A 15,825-nucleotide genomic window follows, 5' to 3' on the forward strand; every position below is an offset into this window, starting at 1 on the left:
CTCGTGCAAGGTGTTCTGAAATCAGCTCTCAACCTCAACACCCAGACTCACCCGTGCGGCTTTGAGTAGATCGGGCTTGGTACCCAGCCTAAAATTGTCAGCGACGCGCTGCCGATTACCACCCACCATAGGTAATCCCAGTCTGCAAAGACCAATCTGACGCGCTCTCTGAATTCGATCAGTCCAATTAGACCTACATGGGATGGATCCAAGGCAAGACACCGACCTGTTTTCCACGTCCACATCACCCAGCCCGACTGAAGTAAGCTTACGGAATCAGGTGTAGAAAACGCACTGCTTGTTCATAAACCCATGTTTGTGTTTCAAAGGACTTTGCAAGGTATTCCACATACTCAGCGGTGAATTTACCAGGATCGGCGCCGGTCTTTCCACTACAATCACCAGGGTATTGCAGCCTTCACATCAATTCAGCTCCTTCCGCATTTCGGTCACCCACGGTGCAGAGCTGTTCAAAGTGTTGTCGTAGCGGGCGCCTTTGCCTCGACCGTTCAGCCACGGCGCACAATCGGTATTGGCGGCTAGTGACATCAACTCGAGTTCCGAATGTCGTGGAAAGACTCACGAGTGAACTCCCCAACAATAGTCCAGTGTATGTCGTTCGAAGCCCGTATATAATCCGCCTGACCGCAATACCAGTTCAAATTGGCGGCGTAGCCCATAGCGAGAAGTTCCAGAGTAAATCTGCTTATCAGTGTGACTAGTGCTGGTTTTGCTCACACTGTATAGATATGCTGATTGTCAGTGGTATCCAACAATATGACCCACTTACCGTATCCATTGTCACGTCATAGAAGGACGGTCCCGTCATGAACGTTTCCCACACTTGAAGACCTTGAAAGCCTTCATCTAAAGCCACCACAAGGTTTGACTGCTCGGATGCTCCTCGGACTGAAGCATATGCTGATTCATAGAAGGACTTCAAGGTATTGAGCTCGTCGTTATTGAAAGGAAATGGTTCATTGATAAGCTCGATTGCAATCACAGTCTCGTTGTAAGATGGCTGAGTAAACTCGGCAGTGAGGACTTGAAGAGCCGTAAGGGTACGTGCGGTATTGGTATCATTATAGAACCAGTCCCGTGTACCTCGTAATCCTCTAAAGAATCAGTATCGGCTCAAACGAAAGCAGACTTACGAGTTGTCAAAACCGTTCTGACTTCCAGGTGCTCCATGAAGATCTACCATGACCTTCAAGGTTCAGCTGCGAGCAGTCCGCAACACTCACCTTCAGATTCAACGACGCTGCCCACTCAACGGCAGACTTAAGATAGTCGTATGCGCCTACCAATCAGCCTAGCCAGCTTGCAAGACTTACCGATCAAGTAAGGCTCGCCGTTCTGAAGGGGTACAACAGACCAAACTGACTGTCAGCTCGTGCAAAGACTGTCGAACTCACATCCAATCTGTATACGTATCGTGTTCAAACCTACGTTGGCGATGCTTCATTTGAGTATCAGCCTGGTACCAGAGTATAAGCATGAACCTACTCTTGCAGTTCCTCGTATTGGAACCAGGTGTTCCAGTGGTTCTGCAGCTCAGACGATGGGTCTTTCTGAGATGACATGTACTGTCCATATGTCCATTCATCGACTACCCAGTCCGGTTTGTTGGAGAAGAGAGAGGGTGTAATCCAGGGCTTGGAGGTGAGCAACATCCGCTCCGACCAGACATACCTCCAGCACTAGCCTATGAACGTCAGCGGTCAAATGTAGAAGTTTCAGACTCACCATCCACCTATATTGACACCTCGCATAGGATCAGCGCCCCAGGTGAAACCAGGAACATTGCGTTTCGCTCCAGATTGTCCTTTCGTTGTCCTTGTACCGTCTGAAGGAAGTGGATTGCTTCTTGTCGGCCATGCAAGGCACGCACACAGAAATAGGACTACAATCATTGTGCTATCCCTCACTGTCGATCCCCAGTTCATTGATGTGTGACTGACTGGGGCGGGGGCCAAAAGAAGAAGAACGTAAAATACCTCCTAAGTGACCTCTAAAAGTGGCCATGCACAGATCGCTCCCGACTTCCCTCGAGGCGAGCAAAACCGGCTGTAACACAAACGGCGATTGGGTACAATTTCACAACAGGACTCGAGCGACTTTGTGAAGATAGATCTATCAATACATGCGTGTCGAGTCAGAGTATTTATAGAAGGGAAAGATTTGTGAAGAGTGGATGTTCAAGCAACTTGAAACATCAGGTACAAAAGGACCCTCGGGCCCGCCACGTGACCTCGTTTCATTTCGAGAAATCACACTATGACTTCTTCTCTTCTTCTCTAACAGTCGTGCACTGAGCCAGGACCTACATTCCTTCGGAGTTGATGGGACCGACCATCACCATCTACATTGTATCATTGGGTCAGCGTGAGTTCCAATTTCTGTCTAGCCGTCACCTGGACACTCACCTTCACTTTGCCGCGTTGAGTGTTTTGATCCTTCTCGATTGAGATGTCAACAGTGATTTTGTCAAACACCGAAATCGACACTTCTCCTCCTTCCGCTCTGGGAACCCTGATAGTGTAGTTTTCAGCATCGTAGTCATGGCTGTCCTTGTCAAATGTTATTAATCCCTCTAAACCGAGTCTGGTGAACAATCGGTCAGTGTCGACCGCGAGTGGGTTGGAAAGTCCTACTTACTTCGACACGAACACCGCCAAGCCATTTTTGAAAGTTCGGATGACAAACGCCTCTTCCCTGGAGCGCCCATCACCAGAGCCGGCGGTCGCACCTCTTGCCTTCAAGGCAAGACCCACATAGAACTCTACCGACGCCCTTCCTGCCATCTGGGCGAGACGATGGCGACGATTGACGACTTTGAGGGTCTTCTCCACGTGCGATTTAGACTGTAGGGAAGGATGCAGCGGAGTGTAATTGATTGCCGCTGACAATTGACGATGAGCGAGAACATCTGCGTATCTCCTGATGGGAGACTGAACACGAAAGGGTCAGCGTTGATAAGAAATTGAATATAGCAAACGCACAGTGAAATGAGTATAGATCGGAGTGGCAAGGCCGTAGTGACCATACGTGTCTTTCGAGACACTGCCCGAACAAAAGTACTCGGCCGACAACATGCACCGCGTAGCCATGATACGAACCAAAGTATTGAATTCCGGTTCGTTTGGCTCCTAGCGTTACAAATATCAGCTCGCCAGCAGCTTACCACTACGCCGTGTGGACTCACGACACAACTATCAAGCGAATTGGCAAGCGCTCCTGAGCTTGAAACATCTAAAGTCATGCCCTTGCGCTTCATCAGGATGTCCTGTAGTGCTTCAAAGTTGGTCTTGGGAGGAGGCGAGTGCCGTCTGCGAGGCCGGTCAGACACCTTCGCGCAAAGGGATCGCAATGAAGACATACCTCAATACAGCAGTCGCAGGGAACGTCTCCTGTATCTTAGCAGCGACACTAATGTTCGCGAGCAACATGAACTCCTCAACGAGACTGTTCGTCTCCCGCTGCTGCTTCTGCTCCACGTCGATAGGCTCGGCAGACTCCGATGAATCGAGGTGTATTTTCAACTCAGGTGACGAGAGTGACAATGCTCCGGCTCGCATACGCCCCGCTTTGAGCTTAATGGCGAGGGTATTGAGCAAACGGATGGATTCAGTGAGGGGATCGTTGAGGGATCTACCGCTCGTGAGCTATCGACAAGTTGAATGAAACAAGCTGACAACCTACTTATTATCCTTTCGAAGCTGTGCTGCCTCGTAGGTAAACGCCTCTTTGGAGGCAATGACCGATTTGACAAATCTAACATTTACGATGTCGGCTTCTACGTTCATCTCCTACATGATTTGATGAGTAACGATTTCAAAAAAAGATCAACAGCACCAACCCAGATGACGGAGAAGGCCAATCGCTCCACAAACGGTCTCAACGAGCAAAGATTGGTACCCAATAAGGCTGGCAGCATATCAATTCGTTTGTCCACCAGGTACACGGTGGTACCTCGAGCAGCAGCCTCCGAGTCCATGGGGTTGTCAGGGTGTACAAAATGAGATACATCGGCGATGTCTGCCAGACAATCAGCTTTGATTCCTACGATTTGATGGGGATACTACTCACGAACACCAGCCTCAATGTTTCCGTTGGGAAGACGTCGAGCATGTAGAGCGTCGTCAATGTCCTGGCATCCTGCGCAAGCTGTCAGCGCTGGCTATGGGGTGCTGGAGAGAAAATCCTACCTGGTGGATCGATACTGCAGACGATCAACTCCCTGAGGTCCTCTCGATCGCGCCACTCGAGACTTTGAGGCCTCTTCTCGGGCACCACCCATTTGTCACCTTCTACGGGAAGACAGCCAAGAATAGCCTTCCCGAAGGGTCTGTATGGCACTTCATATTCCAGTAACAGGCTTTCCTGTTCCGCTTCCTTACTCTCCACTTGGCCGAGAGATCGTACGAAGTGACCATCCGGGTAGCGCGAGTTGTTGGACCATGAATCAATAGTCACCAGGATTTTCTGATCAAGAAGCTGAGGAGCCTGTCGCGTACGGAGTCGGATACGCGGAAGGGAAGTTGACAACGGGGTGGCGAAGACTGTTTGTTGTGCAAGGGATGTGAGGGCGGCTTCGGATAAGGAAGATCGATCGATATGGCAGACACAGCTACATGGAAGAATCGAGCTCGCTCTTTCAATTGACGATCGCAAATGGCACGGTGCTTCTGTACACTCACGCTCGCCAGTTTCGCTTCACCACACCTACGACACGACCAGTGGGAAGAATGTCTTTTGGTTTCTTCCTTGTCTCCTCCTCCACCTCCATCTGCTCTGTCTGTTGCTTTTCCAGCTCTTTGTCCGGCAGACCAGCTCCCTCATCATCTTCCGCATCATCGTCCCGTAACGCGACTGGCGGCAATATGTTAGAAAGGTTTTCGGTAGCAACGATTACATACCATCTTGATCGACCATTTCTTCGCCAGGAGCCTTCCACTCGGACTCAGGCAGAATCTCGACGACTACGATATCACCATTCACCGATCGATTCATAGCCGTTCGCCCAACAAGAAGAACGGGTTTCGTCAGTCCCGGAACATTGACGGTACCCTGCGTCAAATCAGTTGCCAGATCTAGTCTTTACAGGGCCCGACTTCACATACCTCCAGGTAGTTGTACTGATTGGAATTGAAATGTCCCTGATGATACCTTCCTGTCTTTACACCGGCCATCAATGTTTCTTGCGGCAGGTACTATCAAAACGCGAAGTCAGCGCTCATTTCGGCTCCTTATTGATTTAGACATACGTCTTGGTAGATCCGCTTCGCCCGACGCTCGCCAGTCGCTACCTCGTCTACTCCTCCTACAACCAGATCCACTAGTCTTTCCCTCTCTCCTCCGATCAGACCATCAACATAACTCCTGGCGCTCACAGCAGTAAGGCCTTCTGAGATGGCGATTTCGCGATTTCTTCGATCGTCAGTGAGAAGGATCAATTGCGGGGTCTTGGAACTGGATGCACTGAGATGCTCGGTATAAAAATGGAGGGTTTGTCGGATGGCTTGAGAGTCTGTTAGCTGATATGTGATCGACAAGATGATTCACTAACCCCTGTCATTCCTATCATTCACACCCTCGACACCCTTCTCTGCGTCATCCTCCTGTACGGTTGCTGTCTCCCGTCTCTCTTCGTTCCACCACACCCATATACATCGATCTTCATCTTGGATCAACTGTTGAAGTCGATTGTAGAGGGGTAAAGATCGGTGTCGTGTTTCTCGGATTGTGGTGGAAGGGAGGATCAGTGGCAATGATGTAGGTAAAGCCGTCAAGAGATCCATCTGATATTTGTCAACTACTTCTCAGATGGCTGAGCTTTCTATGATAATTCACCTGGTGCAAGACGATATTGGTATCGATCACAAGCCAATGACCGTTCCCAGCGAAATATTGATGTTGAGTGTACCCAATTCTGGGTAACACAGATCGCTGACCCGGAAAATCGACACACAAAGCACAGTCTTCGAAACCACAGGGTATGTCGTCTCGAACGTATCGCTCTCGCAGTACTGAATCTCCTTCAGCAACTGTCCCCTCCGTGGTCCACACATCAACCGACGATAACTCACTGTTCATGACCTTTCCCCTTGCAGTCTTCTTGAAAAACTTTGTCTGGGACAGAGGGACATCATTGCGAGCTCTTTTCAGAATCGTGATCGGTGGATGTAGCTTTGATGAGCTTGGAAGAGCGACCTGAACTGCGGCCATGGTGATTGATCGCTGCTTGTCAATGATCTCGAATATCGCTGAGGAGAGACAGAGGTGATCGTGATCGAGATCGAGGAATTATGGGTTCCGCCAGAGAGGCAACATGCAAAGAGTGGAGGAGAGAAAAGCAGCGACGACATGCGGTCAGCAAATAGCTGCGGAACCGTTCTTTATTTCGTCCCCTCCCTTTTACACCCAGGCGTGTCCATTGACCTCCACCTGTTCTCGCTATTTCAGTAAGTTATGAGTGCAGAGCGTGTTTCATTCGCTAACATCATTTTGCACATGAGGGATCCTCCTCCTTTTACATCGTGCGAAACTCTGACACAAACAGCGAGATAGGGGCCTGCGCAAGATCATGGACGTCAACAATGCAAAGAAGAAGATGAGGATAGGTTTCATACACCCGGATCTCGGCATTGGTTTGGGCTCTCCCTGGCCTTCCCAAAACGTTCATTGCTGACTGTTGGTTCCTGTGATTGATGATAGGAGGCGCGGAACGCCTGGTCGTCGATGCCGCAGTCGCACTGCAGAGACGTGGTCATGACGTGGTCATGTTCACTTCACGGCACGATCCTACGAGATGTTTTCCGGAAACGATAGACGGTGCGATAGGATACCGCTATCGATTTTGTTCTTAAGTCGAGCTCATGACTGTCACAGGCACATTGACTGTACACGTTTTGGGGTCGTTCTTACCTCGAACTCTCCATCCACGTCTTCCGCTTACCATTGTGTTCTCGATACTCCGCTCCCTGACTCTGGCTTTCCTTCTCATATTCTCTTTACTACTCCCGGGACCTCCAACACCGATGAACCCTTTGTCTCCTATTGAGCCTTTTGACATCTTCTTCATCGACCAGCAGTCTGTCGCCATTCCTCTGTTGCGCTTCATGAGCGGGACAAGAGTGGTGTTTTACTGTCACTTCCCAGACAAGCTTCTGAGCGGAGGCTGGGAAATCAATGTGGACGCCAAAGGTCAGGAAGGAATGAGTACCGTGGAGAGAAAAACAGGCACAGGAAGTGTGAGCGTGGCTAAGAGGTTGTACAGATGGCCGATAGATAAGCTAGAGGAAGTCACGACTGGTGCGCTCCTTCTGTAACTCTCAGCAACGGTACTGACACATTGGCTATCAGGGCAATCCGATGTGGTCCTGTCAAATTCCAAATTCACTTCGAGGGTCTATGCGCGAGCTTTCCCATCCCTTGCGCAGCGGTCGCCGCGTGTGGTGTATCCTTGTGTTGATATCAAAGCGTATCAACCATCCGAAAGAAAGGGCAAGGGTGAAGCAAAAGTAGACGATGCGGTCAAACAGATATCATCGTCAGTGTTTTTTTTGTCCTCATTGCAGAACCTGGCGTCTGATCTATGGGTACAGAGATCGACCGACCATTGTATCCTTCAATCGCTTCGAGGCCAAGAAGAACGTCGGCCTGGCAATCAGGACCTACGCTAGATTAGGCAGCGACAAACTGATACCAGATGACCAATTCCGTCGATTGCGGCTTGTGATTGGTGGTGAGTGTTTAACTCCCTAAGCCAGGTATCAATTGCTTAGATTGCATACAGGTGGCTACGATAGCGAAGAGCTTGACAACAGGCATACCCTCGCTGAGTTGCAGAGCCTCTGCGAGGAGCTGTCCTTGAGCTACCACACGTTTGGAGAGTCTACTATGCCGCCGTCCAATTTGGTTCAAGTCTTGTTCATCCTAAACTTTTCGAATGCACAGCGCACGTATCTCTTAACCTCTCCAACCACTCGATGTCTCCTATACACTCCCGCCAATGAGCACTTTGGCATCGTCCCAATCGAAGCTATGTCATGCGGTTTGCCGGTTCTGGCCGCAGATTCCGGTGGCCCAACGGAGACTATTTTGGATCTTTCCACCAGCGATAGTGGTACCGGCATCCTTCGACCTCCACAAGCTGAAGCGTGGGCGCCAGCTCTAGCATCTTTGATTGTCATGACCGGAGATGAGCGTTCCAAGGTGAAAGAGGCAGCAAGAGCTCGTGTCAAGGACGAGTTCAGTATGGAGAAATTGGGGTCAGATCTCGAGCAAGCATTTCGTGATGCGCTGGCGATGGGAGATTTGCACGTCTACCTCGGAGACAAATTAATCTGGGGTGGCGCCATGTTGATGGGAACCTCCGCAGTCGGCTTGGCGCTGATAATCTGGTTATCTGGATAATGCTTAGCGTGATGCATCGTCATGATTGAGTTGCTGTCTGCTCGTGTTGAGACGACGTCGCAGTTGAAGGGGCCAGAGACCATACCTTCAGAGTGGCATCGATGACTTTGGTGGATTCTGACGATTTGACCCGCATTGACCAATAATCCTCGCTCACAGCGCTGTCACTACTGCTATCATCGGACATCTCGCCGGAAGAATCTGCGATGCTGCCATCACTGTCTAGGTAGGCTCGTGATCCTGCACAACTGAGCAAGAGAGGTTGGGAGGGATGGAATTGCACCGATCCGACTGCGTCTGAGTAGTACATCAGTGCAACCCGCATTTAGTCCCTAACCGAGGAAACTTACCGTCGTGCAAGTTCTCGTCGAAGATAGCCTCGGGACTACCTGACGTGGCTATATCCCAGACTCGGATGGTACCGTTCTATAAATCAGACTCCAATGCTACCCTTGGAAAACTCACCTCATCACCAGAAGCAAGCCATCTTCCCCACGGGTCGACGTCGAACCACAGCCTTTGGTTGGTGGAGGCAGGTCTGGCAAAACCTGTCACCGGCTCAGAAAGATCTCGTATGTCGAAGACCTGGATCTCTTGAGATCGACGAGAAGCGACAAAGACCATCTGGGGGTTCAGAGGATGAAAAGCCAGCTTTGAAGAACGTGTGAGACGTTTTTGATTCCCCACGTAGAGTCGGAAACATACCTGCGTTACACCTCCCCTGTGCACACCATCAAAATGAGCGACAGGAGTCGCACCTGTGTCTTCGGAATACAGAGAAGCTGATCCCGAGAAAGATCCTGCTGCGAAGGTCCCCGAATAGTCTGATGAGAAAGCTAGAGCCGAGATGATGCCTGGCAAACGAGTTCAGTTAGAATTGACGATATTCGACAGGATATGAATTCGTGGTCACCCTTTTGCCCGCCTTTGTCCCGTTTGGTGAATGCTGTCTTGAGCCGCTCGGACGTGTTGTGTCCTGGATTCGCAATGTCGAAGACTTCGATAGCGCTTTCATAGCCACAATACAGTCTAAATAGTAGGTGAGCACAGATAGGATCCATTGCGATAAAAGCAGCTCACTTGCTGGAAGTCGAGTTGAACGCCATGCTATAAGGGGCAATGAACCGCTCTCTGTGATCGACAATGGGATAAGTCGCCCTCGTCTGGTTTGATGGATGACTCGGTCAGCCTACATAAATTATGTGAGCGGGAGTCAAATACTGACATGACCATCGCTTGCATCGATCAGCCGGACCGGGGTATCTCTGATACTCGCCATGAAGCAGAATGTAGGAGGGCTTGAAACGCTGGCGGAAGGATACCAGAGAGTCGAGTGAATGGCATCGGGCTGTTCGTACGTCTGAGTAACGAATGTACCGGACCGAGCTTCAGAAGGTCTGAATTGCATGGACTGTCAGCGTCGAAGATTGGGCGAGTGTAAACAAACTGACGTGTGGATCCTCAACGAGCGATCCTCGGTATTCGTGAGGATAGCAGACCCATCTGAGCACCTGTTTATGGATTTCAACAGTTCAGTCTCAGTAGTCGTTGGGTGGCTTGCCTGATCGCACTTTGACTGACCATCTTGCACTGCGCCAAAAGTTGGAATCGATCTCTGACTCTAGGTCCGCGGCGTCCACACTACCGACTATCATAGGTGAACTCGAAAAATCGTACCGGGGAGCCAACGGCCACAGGACAGAAGCGTCACCGCTAGTCGGGGGATCCATGGTATACGGACAAGGATGTCGAGATCTTCTCCAAGACAAATACAAGAGAGAATGGAACCCGAACAAGATGTAGAGGAAAGGGAAATAAGGAGAAAGGTCAGTACAAGTTAACTGATCAAATCGTGACCTCCACCCATTGTGTGCAAGTCAACTTACCGTCGTCGTAGGGGTCCTTGTCCGATGATATCTCGAATGAAACTGATTGCTATCATTTCATCTTCATCTTCTTCCCTTCGTCGCACTTTGCACCAAGATCACCGATAACCAACTTTCAGCTCAGCAGGAGAGGAGACGAAGAGTCAGGATCACTAGCGATACAACCTGTCACATCCTCTTCGCTGCTTACTCCCCGCTCGACATCAATGATCCCGTTATATCAGTCTCTTCAAGCTCATTGCAATCTTCTCGAATCAGGTTGCCAAAGGTCATGATTCCGATTTGACTGGACCAGGTTCATTTTCGACAACCAGCTCCTTCTTATTCTGGTTGGTACTGTCACACCTTTTGGCCCAATGTGAGAGCAGAAGCTGACGCCAGTTCAGGCGGTTGTTCCATCCTTACCTGCATCATTGTATCCTCTCTTAGCTCGGTTGCGATCCGCCATGGAGGGAATGAACAAGTATGAGAAGGCGCCTTACCTCAAGACGTTCCTCCGCAAGACGAAAGGGGAAAGCATGACAGAGACTGGCGTACAGACAGCCAATCCGGTGATAGACGTTGAGGATTCCTCGGATGATCAGTGAGTGGATAATGCTGTCCCGTGCAATGTTTGACGATATTGAATGTCACAAACTCAGTGGTGAGATCGTCGCCAGAGAGATGGGTCAGGTCATCGACACCAGAACGCAAAGCAGCAAAGGAGACAGAACGGTAAGTCGTGAGATTCCCGTTGACCTTTTGCAGAACTCACTAACGATCAACAGCCTAATAAAAATACTCGATACAATCGACGAATAAACCCCTCTCAGACTCCTTATCGGCCTGGTCACAACACACTGGACGGCAAAAATGATAGGAAAGAGTTACCAAGAGCTGTGCAGGCGACCAATTTCTACCCCAAACGTGGTGAATCAAGCACTTCGGTCACAAACGACAAACGACTGTTGACCAACACCATCAAATCATCCCGCAGACCGCTAGGACCACCGTCAAACGGAGAATTACATCCTCGCCTCGAACAGTCGACAAGAAAAGGTGATTCTGGCACTGAGAGATCTCGCTTTTCTCACTCGCAGTTATATACAACGACAACTACGGGAACTAGGCAGGCCAGTGGAATCGAAGGAGATGTCAGAACAGTTTTTGACGTTGATGACGAGGACACTCACGAAGCACTCAAAAGTCGTCAAGTCAATAAAGCGCGTATCGAACCGCCAATGAAACCTGATTGGTCCGATCAAGCTGTGCTTCCCTCGGCTATCGAAGAGTACGTGGATGGGCAGGATCACGAACACCAGCCTCTATTTGCTTCTGCTGAGAGAACGAATGACGGGGACAAAGGAAAGCGTCGGGAACTCAATCCGATTTCTGGTTCTACGGCACTTGATGAAATGCAACGAGACGAAGAAGACGAAGAGATCGTGGTGACTGTGAAGACCGACAATGTTCCCGCGCATCGCGTAGTGTCTTCAGCGCGCGAGGAGGACATCGAATTCGTGGCGGAGGGCAGCCTGCTCTCAAAGGGCTCTGTGGAGACAAGCAGCCCCCACGGTAGAAGGGGACTGCACGTCGGCACTGGACTGCGATCGAGTAACAAGATGAAGGATAGGAATGGTGTCCAATATGCGCAGGTACGCTTTGATTCTGAGATCGGTGCCAATATTGATGGGTCAGCTTCAGCCGCAAACTGTCGGGGAGAGACGTTCGAATGTCTTTCAAAACTCCCCCGACAGACTTACTAGCAAAGATACCATTCCTTCCTCGATGCTCGGACAGAAGACCGCGGAGATCAGGGAGGCTTGGATGTGGCCGAATCATATGATCAGATGCCAGGACGTGATCTGTCGCCTCGGTGATCTGACTCTGAAGTCCGAGATCAGTGGTATCAAGCTATGGACGATCCCCTATAAAGACGTGAATATCGCCCAAGTAAGTCAAGTCTTTCATCCGACGCGGACTGCCCGATTCACATATGTAATTCAGATCTGTGTCAACGAAGAACACCCTACCCTTTTTCTTGATCTTCGCTCGATTTCCGATCGAAATGACTTGGATGACATGCTTGACGGTGTTGGTCCTCGAATTGATTGTAAGCTCGCTGTCTCATGATATCGCGCGACTGACAGCTCTTGCAGCAGCCCCAGGTCTTTTTCTGAGGTTGACCCCGTCTCATACCTCTGCAATGTTTCTGCACAATTATCGCAGTCTGATTATTAATACTGGTGTTGCGGTTCAGGTTCTAGAGTGGGTCTTCTCTAAGAGGTGACCAGAATATGAACGCTAATTACTGATACTCCATTGTACAGTGAGAAGGCATGTGAAACTCTGAGGGATTCTTGCAATTCGCAAATGGATGGAGACACTAGAACCCGGGCTGAAGCGCAGCGAATGACGCGCCCAAGAGAGACCCGGCAGAAAAGGCGGTCTGACCGAGACGCACCTGAAATCGTCCTGCCGAAGGCATCAAGGCAGGAGCAGCAACAAGTGACTAGGGGCAAGCGTAATTCCAAGCTCGAGGACGACACCAGTCAAACCAAGTTGAATTTGTGAGCTACTCAGCGCTGAGCACGATGTACAACTGATCGGTTCTGCAGCGACAAAGCTCCTCGGCGAAGCTCTCGACTGTCAGAAACTAGAGCCACTCCAGACGCAAGCAAAAACGCAGCCGAAGCTGCTGCGACTCGTGGCATGCTCACAGACAAGAACGAGCTGTATGTGCTTTGCTGTCAAGATGATGCGAAAGCTTACTTCTGCATAGATACTTCCCATATCCACCCAAGGGTAAAGCAGATGTAAACATCACTCATGGCGACGCACAGCGCTTGCAAGAAGGCGAGTTCTTGAACGATACGCTACTTGAGTTTGGATTACGGTCAGTAAATGATTTGGCAGCGAATCCAGCACTAAATCACAAATCCTGCAGTCATGTTATGGATCAGCTTGACGAAGAGATGCGGCGGACGGTTCATCTATTCAATTCTTTCTTCTACGATAAGCTATCGAACAAGTCGAAAAAGTGATTGCTCCTTAACCTCTCATCCCTCGCAAGTGCTAATTTCCGTCTAGGAGCAAACCGAGTGAAGCTTCTTGGCCGGCTTACGAATCGGTCAAAAAATGGACCAAGGGCAAAGACATCTTCAGCAAGTCGATCGTGGTCGTACCAATCAACGAAAAGTGAGTCGTCCCGTACCATAGATGACACAGTCATTAAACATATATAGCTATCATTGGTACCTGGCCGTGATAGTGAACCCTGGCGCAGCCCTGAAGGCTACATCTCCTCCCGAGCATGGTTCGCACGTCAGGTCTGCGACGCTTCCATCCCAAGCGCCAGTCGATGACGTCTCGGTACCCGGTGTCACTCACGAAAACAATCCGCCCGCTTCAGTATCAGCTGAGAGCGAAGTCGACAATCTCGAGAGCCGATCGGCATCCCCTCGCGCTTCTTCAACTGACCTGAACCCTCTAGACGACAACGTCGATACCGCAGATGGTTGTGATTCGACCATGATGTCTCATGACCCCATTGATTGCATTGATGACTCTGAACCAGAATTCGAGGCGGCGAATACTACAGAGATGCAGGATGTTGAGGTGGCTGTAGAGGACATGAGTCTGGATGAGAAGGAGAACGAATCGGAGAAACAAGACAGCATTGGGACCGGTAGACCCATTTTGACCCCTACGGTTATCGCTGCCCAAAAGCAGCAGGAGATATTTTTGAGTGGTCAAGTACCTTCAGACGAGACCACAACTGTGAAGAAGAAGACTCAACAAAAACCGGACGTCAAAATAATCAACGACAGCGGGTGAGTTTCGCGACGAAAAGGTCTGACCTTTGCTGATCAAGCGGCAGGTATACCGGCACCTGGATCATCACATTCGACTCCCTAGGTGGGGCTCATAAGTCTGTCAGCAGGACTTTGAATCTGTGGCTTCAATTTGAAGCTTTAGACAAGCGCGGCGTGACCATCCCGGCTGACGTGGCCGAATACTGGGAAGGACGAGTATGTTCATCGTATCTGCGTCATACTGTCCGACACTGACATTCAGCTAGGTGCCACAACAACCCAATTTCTATGACTGTGGTCTTTACGTTGTCCATTATGCTCGGCAGCTCCTCTTGCAGCCAAATGAGGTCTTGCGATTCATACAGGTGGGTTTGAAGCTCGAGATGAGGGGCGACATCTGATACCCAAACAGCGCCGACCTCCTCACAGCGCTGCGCCCGAGCGGTCAAAATATGACACACATCTCGCAGAGGCTTGGAATGCTGAGGAAACTGGCAATCTTCGACAGCAGTGGATCGACGCTATGGCAGTGCTTGCATCGCAGTACACGGATGCCCGTGACTTAGCCTATGAAACAGAAAGACAGCTGTCAACTTCCCAATCCGAATCGATTGCTGCTTTCAGTCAAATTCCGTCAGTCGAGAAGACAGATGCAATCCCGCCAGTCCTTACGAGAGAATCGGCTGAGCAAGCCCCATACGGAAGAGCTGATCCGTCGCTTTCGCGCCATCAACACGAAGACATCGATCCCAGTGTTCTTCCCGAAACGCACTCGCTATCCGCGCGCCCATCGGCACCTGCACCTGCGTACCGCGGCGGTATAGCTGTCACTCCGAACGGCCGCGGCGCAATACCAGCGGGCGTCGTTGATCGTACTCGAGATCACTTCGATCATGCAGTACGCGAAATAGGAATGGGATCGCGGACCGAGCACACGCAATCACTTCGAAGTACATCCCCAGTCAGACGGCGAGACCTTAGTGTTGAGACGCAAGACGTGAATGACCTAGATTCAGAACGTCACTTTACCACATCTCGTTCCAGCAGCCCACCTGTTGGAAGAGAAGCGGATAGGAAAGAGGTGGATCTAGCAACCCCACTACGGCGAGCCTCCACTCCGCCACATGCTCGAAGGTATGCTCCTGTTTCGCAGTCGCCTGACCGCGATAATCCGTTCTCGTCTTTAGGGAACATACTTTCTGGAAGATCCGTTTCTACATCTGAGCGTGCTCGAACTAGGACCAGCCCATTGATACCCACGAGCTCTAAGGTGGCGGAGCCCTCCATCAATCCGTTTCCTGGCAGTCACGTAGCGGTATCAAATGCTGGCGAGGACCCATCAGAGGAAGAGCAGGAAGAGGTAGAGCGTATCGAAGACAAACGTCCAACTCAACCCGCGTCCGCATGGGATCCAATTGGTTCACTCAGTCCAGTCAATTCGTCCAATCCATCTCCGACTGCATCCAAAACGACAGGTCGACTCGGTTCATTTCCGTCGAAGCGGTTGGATCAGCGCACTTATTCGAAGAAACCTCAAGGAGGACATAAGCGAGAGGGTAAGCAAGGCTGGAAAGAAGAGCAGAGGGTCAAGAGATTGAGAACGGATGGGAGAGGAAGAGGTGGCAAGCCAGGCGAAGGAGCTTCCGCCCATAACGCCATCGAGGTCGATTCGGAGTGAACAACGACCCAACAGGACAGTAATGAGTGACATGACAATGATGACGCAT

General features: G+C 50.4%; 5 protein-coding genes across 5 annotated transcripts; 2 read left to right on the forward strand and 3 right to left on the reverse strand.

Annotated features, from left to right (window-relative positions):
• Nucleotides 1–47: 47 nt before the first annotated feature.
• On the reverse strand, nt 48–1,673 carry IAR55_005917 (uncharacterized protein; the record flags this gene model as incomplete). The annotated part of the gene is made up of 11 exons (XM_066949006.1): nt 48–75; nt 127–168; nt 227–267; nt 311–416; nt 458–539; nt 584–724; nt 787–1,104; nt 1,155–1,197; nt 1,245–1,300; nt 1,416–1,459; nt 1,507–1,673. 11 exons carry the CDS (start codon nt 1,671–1,673, stop codon nt 48–50), a joined length of 1,068 nt encoding a protein of 355 aa, XP_066800779.1.
• Nucleotides 1,674–2,323: 650 nt separating this feature from the next.
• IAR55_005918 (uncharacterized protein) lies at nt 2,324–6,228 on the reverse strand (the record flags this gene model as incomplete). Its single annotated transcript, XM_066949007.1, has 17 exons — nt 2,324–2,362; nt 2,427–2,604; nt 2,659–2,951; nt 3,003–3,149; nt 3,206–3,329; nt 3,382–3,651; nt 3,703–3,809; nt 3,860–4,038; nt 4,090–4,158; nt 4,209–4,630; nt 4,701–4,872; nt 4,920–5,070; nt 5,124–5,213; nt 5,268–5,521; nt 5,570–5,801; nt 5,854–6,029; nt 6,090–6,228. The coding sequence occupies 17 exons, from the start codon at nt 6,226–6,228 to the stop codon at nt 2,324–2,326; spliced, it is 3,042 nt and encodes a 1,013-aa protein (XP_066800780.1).
• A 358-nt stretch (nt 6,229–6,586) lies between these two features.
• Nucleotides 6,587–8,418, forward strand: IAR55_005919 (uncharacterized protein; the record flags this gene model as incomplete). The annotated part of the gene is made up of 6 exons (XM_066949008.1): nt 6,587–6,650; nt 6,718–6,834; nt 6,892–7,314; nt 7,366–7,552; nt 7,608–7,747; nt 7,799–8,418. The coding sequence occupies 6 exons, from the start codon at nt 6,587–6,589 to the stop codon at nt 8,416–8,418; spliced, it is 1,551 nt and encodes a 516-aa protein (XP_066800781.1).
• Nucleotides 8,419–8,437: 19 nt separating this feature from the next.
• Nucleotides 8,438–10,148, reverse strand: IAR55_005920 (uncharacterized protein; the record flags this gene model as incomplete). The annotated part of the gene is made up of 9 exons (XM_066949009.1): nt 8,438–8,715; nt 8,769–8,844; nt 8,974–9,069; nt 9,124–9,272; nt 9,332–9,447; nt 9,499–9,581; nt 9,644–9,815; nt 9,870–9,929; nt 10,000–10,148. 9 exons carry the CDS (start codon nt 10,146–10,148, stop codon nt 8,438–8,440), a joined length of 1,179 nt encoding a protein of 392 aa, XP_066800782.1.
• A 602-nt stretch (nt 10,149–10,750) lies between these two features.
• Nucleotides 10,751–15,776, forward strand: IAR55_005921 (uncharacterized protein; the record flags this gene model as incomplete). Its single annotated transcript, XM_066949010.1, has 15 exons — nt 10,751–10,887; nt 10,946–11,018; nt 11,072–11,938; nt 11,988–12,236; nt 12,291–12,396; nt 12,443–12,551; nt 12,614–12,853; nt 12,902–13,018; nt 13,066–13,179; nt 13,231–13,323; nt 13,374–13,481; nt 13,529–14,116; nt 14,164–14,314; nt 14,365–14,463; nt 14,511–15,776. 15 exons carry the CDS (start codon nt 10,751–10,753, stop codon nt 15,774–15,776), a joined length of 4,317 nt encoding a protein of 1,438 aa, XP_066800783.1.
• Nucleotides 15,777–15,825: the final 49 nt, after the last annotated feature.

This window comes from Kwoniella newhampshirensis, chromosome 12 (assembly GCF_039105145.1).
Source record: "Kwoniella newhampshirensis strain CBS 13917 chromosome 12, whole genome shotgun sequence".
In the NCBI taxonomy this organism is placed as follows: Eukaryota; Fungi; Basidiomycota; class Tremellomycetes; order Tremellales; family Cryptococcaceae; genus Kwoniella; species Kwoniella newhampshirensis.